Raw genomic sequence first — 12,221 nt, 5'->3', positions numbered from 1 at the left:
AAAGGATGGTGGTGGTCTTTGTGGCCCCATTTTGTTTCCTGCTTGCCAGTTTGTGGACCAGATGCCTAATAGCAGATGGGCACAACCTCCTCAGTCCCTATCTCTACCTGGAAATGCATACAAACACAGAAGCACCTTTCTTTGATGTCTTTGTTTTGCTTAATGCAGTTATATTAATAAAACATCTTTCTGTACTTCATTACCAAATATGTAGCTCAAAATGAATAGCTAATAAGTGTGTGTCTCAGCTTCATTGTCCAGTCTCAGGTGGTGGAATGTGCTCAGCTGTGCACTGAAATCTTTATTTCTCCATAGGTAGGGGCCACAGACATTTCCCGTAGATGCATACTTCTAAGTGTAATTCCAAGGCTGCACTCAAAATGCCTGACCAGTTCACCTAAGTAATTGAAATTATTCAAGCATGGACAAAAGCGCACTTTGGCGTCAGCTTCACCCACTGCACTTCTCTGATCCATCTAAGCTGAGGTCCACCGCCAATTGTGTTACATTGGAGAATTTATTTAGCATTTGTACATCTGTCTCTTGGAAGATTTGTAATGTGAGGAAGACATATGTGGTTTTCATATATGGTATCTGGGCAAAACTTTCAAAAAGTATATATGCCTGGGTAAACATAATATAAATGAAAAGAGAGCCCTGTAATTATCGGAGTTGTGTGAAGTCAGTCTTTGAACAATGACTGAAAACATGAACAATGGCCTCCCCTGCTGTCAAGATTCAGAACTGCAGAGCCTTCCCAGGGTCAAAAAACACTGTCAAACCACAACAATAGACTTACTGTTCCTCTATTTCTCTTTTTTCTTAATGATGGGAGAATGACAGAAATGCTACCTACCTAGATGTACTACATGTTACCATAACTTGGTCCTAAATACCATACAGGGCCTGCAGGGCCTTTATACAGCATCACTTCATGTTAGGCATGTTCTCTACTCAAATTATTGTGTGTGTTCATGTTTTTGAGGGAAAAAAATATGTGTTATTTCCATCCAGTGTATTACACTGGGTTAGACATTTAGTGGTTGTGTTTTGTTTGTACTTCAACTGATTAGATGAACGCTGAATATATAGAAATTGCTGAATTAATTAGCTTGAATACTTATTTTTAACCTTTTTAAAAACGTATTAAAAATCAGCTTTTGCTTCAAATTAGTCTCATAAAAGCACCAAGCCAACAGATCGTGCAAATAACCTTTTAATATACCATTGCACAACAAATTCTACAAAATAACCTTTGTGCTGTGTTCAGCCAAGTCTCTTGTGGGTGCCACACAGGCATCAGACAAACATGAGCTGCTTTGTGCAAGGTGCCCTGAATCTGTTTCATGTGCCGACATGCTGTACGGAGACATATTCACTGAGCTGATGGCCCCAATCTCTTTGGTGAATGTCTGCCCCCAGGCAGTGGTTAGTAGAGAGGCATAGCCATGCTTATGCTCACTGTCATACTCAGCCATCACCGTGGCGACTGTTGCCACCCACTCATCTGTGATGGCAGCAGTGAGGAGAACCTTTTGCCTCTGTTGTTGCTGTTCTGAGGTCAGGTCGTGTTTTTTTTTCCTTTTTTTCTGTCTGTGTGTGTATGTGTTTTGCGTTTCTGCTTTGTTTCAGAGCAGTGGCCTGCTTGATATTTTGAGCTACTGTTTATCTTAAGGGTGAAACTGGGATATCGGGACGGAGATGTTTATTTGAGCAACTGGCTTTTCTGTGACTGCTGTGAGGTTATTTGCCACCGCTGGTTTGCCTGTGACATTACCTTTCAAAGGCTGTGGGCTTAACAGAGGGACAGTGCTAGATGCCCTGGCACTGATGGAGATCTCAGCCTGTGCAGTGATTTTGCTTGGGGCAGTTGGTACGGTCTCAAAGGGTACCTCCTTTTCCTCAGGTTGTGAAAGTGTAGACAGGGCCCAGCGTTGTGGTTTAGGGATGTTTTCTGAAGATGAATGGTTTGTCACTTGCAATGAATGAGAGCTCCAGGTCATGATAGGTGTCTGGGCTCCTGCTGATGTTGCTTGTGCCTGACTGGAGTCCATAGTCTTTGTTTGCAACACATACGGTTGGTGGTGAGTCACAGGAGCCTTTGAAGAGGGAACCTGTTCACTGAAGAAGGCTTTGCTGGTCACTGTTGATGTGCCTGTGGTTTTACCTGAGCTTTGATCATCTGATAATTTTACTGCTGTCAGAGCAGGTCTCGGAGTATTGTATACTTGGGGAGATCTCTGATGTTCCAGTGGAGAGGTCCACTGTTGTGTGCCCATTGTGTTAGAGTCCTTTGCCTGCCCTGTGTTCCCATACAGTAGACCCTCTGTGGTCATTTCTGACCTGTGGTGCATGCTGCGGTCAAGGGTTGTACGCTGGCTAAATGGTGGGACTGTACTTCTTTCTTTCTCTACAATCCTGTCATACTGTGTGTCGGTATTCAAAGGGGCGGTGTTGCCTGCAAGCGTACTTGTGTGCAGGATTTCACTGATGTCTGTGGGTCTTACATCAGGTTCTCTGGTCACAGAAGAATGTGACGGAACAAGAGTTTGAGGGGATTCAGGGGTTGAGCTGTCAGGATGCAGTTGCTCAGCATGTGGGCAAGTGGGTATAGTTGACTGATGTGAGGGCGCCGTGACTTGCGAGATTAGCTTGGTGATGTTGGGGAGGTATGTCCCTGGGACATGCAGGGAGGCAGTGTTGGACGTCCCTTCCCTGAGATCAGTCTGTGGAGTATGAGAGGCTAGAGTTGGTGAGACTGCCTCAGAGGTTTGCACTTCTTCAGTAGTAAATGCAGAGGAAGGAAAAACCTGTGTACTTCGATGAGATACTGTTGAGGACTGAAATTGTAAAGTAAATAGCAAATCTGTGATGGACTTCCTTGTTGGGCCTGTGGTCTGAGCCGATGACATCATTGTTTCATGCTGTCTTTGTGTCGCACCGATGATCACTGGTTGTGACACATACCTGAACGCATTTGTGGGTGCTTCTTCAGAAGTACTAGCCTCAGTAATAGTTTGTGGAGATGTACTAATGGATTTGTCTGGCTCTTGGTTGACAGGATTAGTGGGAGCCAACAAAATATTTGAACTTGGTTCGTCCGTCTGGTCTATGTATCTTGGCCCATGAGTTTTTTGTATATATTCCAGTGATGAGGCAGTTGTCTCGTTATGTGTTGTTCTTGATGCGACAGCAATGTTTCTTTTCACAGTTATTGCCGGGGTCGTTAGAACTAGCTCAAAGTGTCCTGCTTGTTCCTCAGAAGCTGAGAATTCCTGGAGAGACTGATGGATCATTGTTGAGGATGGGAGTTGTGGGTCATATTGTTGACTCAATGTCTTGTTCAGGGTCTGACCTGTTCCTGCTGATGTTTGATTGGTGGTTTGTGCCTTGTCAGTGTGTTCAGCCCCTGCTGGTAATGAGGACACCATGGTGACATTGGTGTTGGGTTGCTGTTCACTTGTGAAAGCCTGGCTGGTCTTTATCGTTGTGCCGCTTTTCACATCATACCTTTGGTTTTCTGTAAGTTTTGCTGCTATTGTGGAAGCAGGTTCTTGGTTAAGATGAGACTGAGATGTGACAGACATTGCGGATGATGCAATTGTTTTACCTGGAGCAGTTGTGAGAGACGGGGCCTCCTTGGGGAGAGTCTCTGTGAATGGCGGGGATGGAGTTAAGGGTTTTGAATTAAGGTCTGCAGTAAAGATGGACTGTGTTGGAAAAACTGGCAAGGGGGATTCCAATGTGGAGGAACGCTGTGGTTCCAAAAATGAGGGGCTGGAAGACTCTGAGAAAAAAGTAAAAGTTTATATACATTTCTGCATTTTGGAATAGGTTTTTTATTATTATCTTTTATGGTCCCTAGCTGGTCAAAAGTAATAACTTTTCAGAGCTGTACACTCACTCATGCATGGCTGTGCATTTTCCATGGTCCAATGCATTTTATGGTTGGTTTCTTTAAAGGAAAGTACCACATCCACCCTGAAGAAAGGCTGCAGGAGTTCCTCACCTACACCCCCCGTGCAGCTCTGTGTAAGACATAAAAGGTCAGCATTACCCCAAACCAGGCCTCTGTATATCTCTTTATTTGTGCTGGGCCGTAGCTTCAATAACCTTGTTGTGCTGTATGACTGAGGTAGGAATGACCAGCTGAACAAAGTCACTGTTCTCAGACCAGGTGAACTTGTCTGTCTGGTTCACCGCCACACTGCTGATGGACAGGGTCTCGTTCTCATACCCTCCTCTCTTCGTCAAGCCCATGCGGCGTTTGAAGATATGCAGCACTGTCATCTCAGTTACAGACCTGGACACTGCAATAGTGATTCAAAACACCATCTAACACATCTAACATTCACTGGGCACAAATAATGGCATACACAGTGTTTTAGCCATGTATCATATGTTGTGTATAGCATTTTTAACATCTATCAAGTTTTTGTGGTTCTCAGTATTTTGAGTATTTTACCAACCATCTGGGCAAGTCGCTTCCATGCTGTATGCATAATGTCCACTGACCAGTTTGAGAGGTAGGAATTCACCTTTGGTATCCATTACCTATAGAAAACATAGTGATTTGAACTAACTGGAGCCTTTGTTATTGTTTTATGCATCTTGTTATACTGCCGCAACTCTCACCCATTTCACAATACTAAGAATGTGAACACTGCTAAGCTGTATTTCTTGCAATGGCCACTAGATGGCCACATTTCCACAAACATTACAGTTCTTCAACATTTGGTAATTCCAAAGGAAGTGAAGAAGAAACAGTTTCTTATATTAATCATTTGCATTCATTTTATATGCCTGTATTTATATTTCTGTTTTTTACTCTATTTCCTTGTCCTGAATATGTAATTAATTGGATAAATACCGGAAACAAGAACGAACTAATATATAAACATATTAATTTCTGACAATGCAATCTACACAATGTCATCAGAGAAGAAAGTGAACAATTGGATAAGTAGCTTACACTATGTGCCGCAAGTATGACATACCAAAGTTACTTACCAGCACAGGTCTGAGGATTTCTCTTCTTCGGCCCTGAACGGTGATGTTTGATTGTCTGAGCTCAACATTCACTCGTATAAGACTTGCATCCTCCACAGCAACCACAAGATTTCCTCTCAGAGCAAGAGACCATTCAAGCTAAGAGAACACATTGAAATCCCGGTCCAAATACTTCTTGTTATCTCGAAAATCTGACAGGACATACATATATCCCCCCAGATGCTAATGCTAAACTGGCAATGAAAGAACTGCATACTGCCATTAGCAAGCAACAAACTTTACATCCGGAGGCAGCCTTTATTGTTGCGGGTGACTTTAACTACTCCTGAAGACTGTACTGTACTCAAAAATGTCTCTTGCCCCACGAGAGGAGACAAGACTTTGGATACCAACATGGCTGATGCCTACAAGGCAGCCCCCCTCCCCCACCTTGGACAGTCTGACCACCTCTCTTTTTTCCTTTTCCCAAAATACACACCACTCATAAAGCGTGTGAAACCCACAGTGAGGACAGTTAAAGTGTGGCCAGAGGGAGCAGACTCTGCACTACAGCAACGGTTTGGACACACAGACTGGAGTATGTTTGCCACCAAGGCCACACTGGACTCCCACACAGACATCCACGCCTATGCCTCCTCTGTTCTGGACTATATCAACACCAACATCAACAGTGTCACCACCCTCAAGCAAATTACCACATACCCTAATCAGAAGCCAAGGATGAACAGGGAGGTCCGGCTATTGCTGAAGGCACGCGATATTGCTTTCAGATCAGGTGACACCCAGGCCTATAGTTCATCCAGGGCTGACCTGAAGAAGGGTAGCAAGAAGGCCAAGCACAGCTACAAGCCCAAGATTGAGGAGCATTTCAAGAACAACTCTGACCCCTGACGCATGTGGCAAGGCATCCAGGGCATAACGGAATTCACCTCCCCCCAAACCGGCGAAGCCTCATTCCCTGATGAGCTTATCAGCTTTTATGCCCGCTTCAACAGGGAAAACCAGGAAGCGGCCACCAAGGCTGTGCTCAGTACAAACAACCAGCACCTTACACTCTCCTCCACCGACGTGTGTGCTGCACTGAGTAGGACTAATGCCAAAAGGTTGCTGGCACTGATGGCATCCCCGGACACGTGCTCAGGGCCTGTGCTGGGCAGCTGACTGAGGACCTGACTGACATCTTCAACCTGTCACTGGCCCAAGCAGCTGTCCCCACGTGCTTCAAAACCACCTCCATCTTGCTGGTGCCAAAGAACTCCAAGGCAGTGAGCCTTAGGTGCTATGCACACGAAGTCTAGGGCCTCCGAATCGGATTTACTTTTCACACCAATCGAATCTTTTAATTTCGTAAATACGGAGGCTGGCAACGAGAGATTTGCGTAAACACGGAGGCAGCAGATTGTGGTGAACCGACTGTAGTACATACCTCACGCCTGTGGGTGGCGCTTTAGCGCTTTATTTACACAACTGAAAAAACGTGAAAAACCTAGAAGAAAGGACTTCACAGCACGAGGACACAAGACATTCAAGCTCCAATTAACAACATTACATTATGATAGTTAATATCAGTGGTCAGACTAAAGGATATGCGAAAATGAATTATTTTTTCTATTGATAATAAAGAGTTTGGAACAGTAACATGACATGTCTGTCATCCCATTTCCCATGATGCATTGCTCCGAGCATTTTACATACATTTATGAATAAAAAAGCAAATTAAATCGCTGGCCAATTTATATTTGTGGTCATGAAAGTTATGTTACGTCTGAATAAGAAGAATTAGATCAAGATAGGGGGCTAATCAAAAATCAGAAGACTGGGTTAATGTTAGTGAATTTGAGGCCCACCACGAGTGAGATTTTGAGGGAGAACAAGTTATATATATAGTGGTTGGAGATGGCGAAAAGATCACGTGGGGCAGTGACGTCAAACCGTGCAGATGAATACCAGCCCCCGTACCGATTCAAATCTACTCACTTTCTACCCCGGACTGCGATCGTTGCGGAAACAAGGTGAGGATAGAGAGTGTTCGTATGTATGATAGGGCTATCGGTATTATGAACAGATCGGATGCAAACAAACTAGACTTCGTGTGCACGACGCCTCAATGACTTTCGCCCTGTGCACTTACACCAACCATCATGAAGTGCTTCGAGAGGCTGGTCCTGGCTCACCTCAAAACATGTTTACCTCCCACACTGGACCCCTTCCAATTCGCCTACTGCAAGAACAGGAGTACGAAGGATGCCATCTCCACGGCACTACACTCCGCCCTTTCCCACCTGGACAACAGCAACACCTACGTGAGACTGCTGTTCATAGACTTCAGCTCAGCATTTAATACAATAATCCCCTCCAAACTGGTCACCAAACTCAGTGATCTGGGCATCAACACCAGTCTCAACTGGTTTCTGGACTTCCTAACCAACAGACCCCAGTCTGACAGGGTAGACAACAACACCTCCTCGACCCTCACCCTAAACACTGGTGTTCCACAGGGCTGTGTGCTGAGCCCTCTCCTCTACTCCCTCTTCACCTACGACTGCACACCTGTACATGGTTCTAATACCATTGTCAAGTTTGCAGAAGACACAACGGTGATTGGCCTCATCAGCAACAACGATGAGTCGGCCTACAGGGAGGTCCAGCACCTGGCAAAGTGGTGTGCCGACAACAACCTGGCTTTTAACACAAAAAAGACATTGTGGACTTCAGGAGGACCAAAGGTGTCGAACACACCCCAATCCATATCAACAGGACAGAGGTGGAGTGTGTCGCCAGCTTTAAGTTCCTGGGAGTCTACATCTCCGAGGACCTCTCCTGGACCATCAACACCTCAACCCTGGCTAAGAAGGCTCACCAGCGTCTCTTCTTTCTGAGGAGATTGAAGAAGGCCCATCTGTCTCCGCAGATTCTGGTGAACTTCTACCGCTGCACTATTGAGAGCATCCTCACCAACTGCATCTCAGTGTGGTATGGCAGCTGCTCTGTTGCGGACCAGAAAACACTCCAGAGGGTAGTGAATACTGCCCAACGCATCACCGGTTCTTCACTCCCCACCATTGAGGCTGTCCAGCGCAAAAGATGTCTGCGGAAGGCGCGCAGCATCGTGAAGGACAGCTCTCACCCTAGCCAGACTGTTCACCCTCCTCCCGTCGAGAGGGCCCTCCGTTCCCGGACCAGCAGGCTCGGGAACAGATTCTTCCCTGCTGCAACCCTGCTGAACAATTTACCACGGTGATAGCCCCCTGGCTACCCCCCTCACACTCCTTCCTCCGGTGACTGTATTTCCCCCCTCTACCCTGGCCTGACCGCAACACACCTCCCTCCAGCCACTGAACATTTGCACTAACTTATTTATAACTACTGAACATATCATGTATTCATATCTATATCTACTTATTTAAAATAGTTTACAATTGTTGTCCCTATTCATTGTATTTATATCATATCATGCCTCTTACCTCATATTCATTGTATTTATATCCTATCATGCCTCTTACCTCATTCTTAACTTATATTGCTACATTTCACCTGTACTTCATCTGCACTTCACATATACCTATATCACATCTGCACTAATGACCACTATTGATGCTAATGTTCTTACTGCTCATACCCCATATATCTTATATCATACTGTATATATCCTATCTATTTATTTTTATATTACCACTATACATATGCACATACTCGGCACTCTTCTGCTATTTGCACTTCTGGTTAGATACTAACTGCATTTTGTTGTCTCAGTACTTGTACTCTGTGCAATGACAATAAAGTTGAATCTAATCTAAAAAAAACAAAAAAACTCCTCTCTTTCCTTACCTCTTTATTCCAGCTGTCCAGTGGAACCTGCCTGGTCACCTTAATGTGTAACATAAATTACAAATGCATAATGAATAACTAATTCAATTCTACTAATTTTCAAAACATTTGTTTAATGTTTACTACATTCATGCCATCAGTGAAAAGACACACCTGTATGACATCTGGATCACACTGAATGTGTTCTCTGTTTGGTGGAGATGTCATTGTTGGGCATTTCATGACATAGTGATGTGATCTCCCCCCAAAACGGTGAATTCTCTTCAGCAAATTGAGCTCAATTACATAGCTACCATGCTGAGGTGGGGGAGGGGAAAAGGTCAACTGAATATGGTACTTCATAATTCATCACACTGGTGCCAATTCAATCAGGCAAATGATAATAACATGATTAGGCAGTGAGGTAAGTCTCAGTCAGAAACAATTGTGAGAGAAAAACACATTTGTTTCACATGTTGAAGTCCATGCCCATTACAGGTTGCAATGCACTCCATTATAAAATAACTCTCAGATGGTAAAGGTGTCACTTTACCTGAAGTTGTACAAAGCAACCACTGTACATAACTCTGAAGATGTAGTTCTTGTCCAGATCTTTGTGAAGTGCAAATCCACATGCAGACAGCTGCTGGTTCAGAAGCTCCAGAGAAGCAAGACTGACTGCAAGTTAATGCAGAGAATTAAACTGAGAAATACTGTGATCATGTGCCGTAAAGCAAGGGCGTAGGTTTGGTCTCAGCATTGGTAGGGACACTGCCCGACAGACCCCCCCACCCCCACCATAAATAAAACAAATGTAGTTGATGTTATATTTAACAGGCACACTTTATTAGAATATATTAACATTTGTGTACTAACTTGTGGAACTTGGAACTGATTTAAACATAATAAGAATAATAAACCCTTAGTTTAAATAAAAACTAAACGTTCTCCACATTTCTTGACATCACATGTTTTTGTTGTCCTTTTTGGATATCCCAAACATGAGTAAGACCTCATCTCAAGCTCTGATGGTCCAGCTGCTTCTTCCTCAACCTGCACTACATCTGCACTGGATTTCTTAGTTTCCTGAATGCATTTCAAAAAATTGCCTTAATGAACAAAATGACCTAATGATAAGTAGCTACATGCAATGCATTTGTTTGTTCTGAAATTATTGTAAATTGTAATATGTAGGTAAATGGTTAAGGTTTTATGAAGCTGTACTAAGCCTACATCATCTGGATTGCAGTGCAATGAAATAATGTATTCATGAATTATATGCTACATACATTTGGGCATCCCAATTTATTGCACCTTTTTACTACCTTTAAGTATAACATGTATTCTCAAAATAGCCAGTGTGATTGATTACATTCATGGGTAAAATTGTCTAAACAGGGTAGGGTAGCTTATCCTTCTGGCTTCAGCAAGACGAGATGTAATGCAAGCTAAAGTTACATGCCTTACACACTAACAACCTTCAAAACGTGTTTCCATTGTACAATGGGTGGCGATTTAGGGTTAGCAGCTTCGCAATGTGGGTAGTTTCCCGACTAGCTAACTAACAGCGACCTGGGCTTTTTGATAGCTCTATGGGTGGAAAAAACTTCTGGCATCTCTTTTCTTTTTAGGTGGCTTTTCAGAGCACAAAAGGGTCAAAATATCAATGCTGAGACCAAACGAAATACTGATATGAGGCGTTATTATATCCTGGCGAATTTAGTAGCTTACCGTACCAGACTACTAGCAGCACTCTTTCAGGATTCACGTAGTGTTTCTGACTCTGCCACTTTAGCAAATTAAATGACAGCATCTTGTCTCACAGGCTCGAGGGCGCATTGGAAAACTTAGAAATGTATTTCTAACTCTTCTGGACGACGAACATTGTATTGATAATAATACGAATGAGTTTGCAAATATATTGTGCAAAATATTTTTTTTCTCAAATTAACAAAATATTGGTAGGGACTTTTTTGCCTTTCCCAAACTTTGGTCGTGACTAGTCCCTACCAACCCTATACAAACCTACGCCCTTGCCGTAAAGATACAAAACAGGGCAAATAGCACTACTGTAGCAATCAGAAGCAATAGAAGACGATATGTATCGATATTTAAGATAAACCTTGTAACATCCTGATACATCACGTGGATCAAAGCTTCAGGCAACATGAACTTTAAAGTACACATTTTCTTTCTTTAAACGGTGTGGCATGCAACCCCACAAAAAAAGGAGAGATTTAAGGTACCATTTTGAGTGAATCACTAACCCTGAATTCTCATCCTGCCTGAGAGCCACTGTCTGAGTCCCTCTATTCTCGCTCTGTGGACCCAAAGTTCCATGTATTCTGAGAAGCATTCAACATCTCCCTCTGAAAATCACAAAAGAGATAAAAAGGAAAAAAAATTAAATAGTACTATACATATCACCCCCTATTTTCAAGGTCTTCAGCAACCATCGCCAACATCAGGTAAATGAACTAATTCGTGAAAGAATAAAAAACAAATAAGACTACATTTTTATATTTAGATCATTAGATTTGCAAGCAATTGTATCACTCTTACATTGTGAACAACATTTTGACAAATAGTTGAGATTACTGTAGCGGTATAAAATAAAAATGTAAATATAAACAATAAAACACTTAGGAGATTTACCTGAGACTGCAAGTGGGGATTCTGCAATCCAGTCATTTTTCTGAGGACTCAGTGGGTATCCTGACACAGCCAATAAAAAAAGTCTGAAAGAAGAAAAATAATATAACATAAAATACACATTTTAAAACACAATTTGTACGACAAAACAATTTAAGTTACCTACAAGGAAAAGGTAAAACTTCCAGACACAGGCAGCTCCATGGCACACTGCTTTGTGGTGGTGCGATCAATGGTGGAAGCATGGGTCATTAGCATTTATAGGAGTTCTATGCCAGCTGTGTTTGTCTTGACAAATCACAAGTAGTATAAAACTGAAGACCAGTTTTGTTGAGACAGTTTACCAGATTGAGTAGCCTGTAGGCTAGTACATCAATCCAAGCTGGTTACATTTTTGAAGTGCAATGTATTGCAGTTTGCATTGATAGCCTACCGTAGATACCTTTAACACATGTAGACTATGGTGAGCTACATGGATACAGTAATATATATATATATATACTCATAAAAAAGTTAGATTATTTCTCTGTTGTTACAATGCTAATTGAAGTTGTATTTTATATCGCTGGAAAGCCTGTTGTTTTTACCTTTTACAATGATGTCCAACTTGGAAGGATCATGCATTTGTGGGATGTAACTAGTTTATATATAACTGTATCCATGTAACTTAAATATATAAATCATGTTTCCCCCCTGGAAATGTTCCTTTATTATGCTTTATTATGGTTTCCTTTTCTAAATTGCGCATGGGC

At 42.7% G+C, this 12,221-nt stretch overlaps 1 protein-coding gene across 1 annotated transcript; it reads right to left on the bottom strand.

Moving 5' to 3' along the window:
* Positions 1-1,270: 1,270 nt before the first annotated feature.
* Positions 1,271-11,727, bottom strand: ciroz (ciliated left-right organizer protein containing ZP-N domains; the record flags this gene model as incomplete). The annotated part of the gene is made up of 9 exons (XM_080853815.1): positions 1,271-3,787; positions 3,905-4,028; positions 4,114-4,310; positions 4,470-4,554; positions 5,011-5,148; positions 7,551-7,688; positions 9,371-9,491; positions 11,081-11,186; positions 11,652-11,727. 9 exons carry the CDS (start codon positions 11,725-11,727, stop codon positions 1,671-1,673), a joined length of 3,102 nt encoding a protein of 1,033 aa, XP_080709941.1. The 3' UTR covers positions 1,271-1,670.
* Positions 11,728-12,221: the final 494 nt, after the last annotated feature.

Source organism: Sprattus sprattus (genome assembly GCF_963457725.1).
Source record: "Sprattus sprattus genome assembly, chromosome: 16".
NCBI classification, from domain to species: Eukaryota; Metazoa; Chordata; class Actinopteri; order Clupeiformes; family Clupeidae; genus Sprattus; species Sprattus sprattus.
Note: the sequence above shows the minus strand (reverse complement) of the source record. Positions and strands in the feature narration are given on the sequence as shown.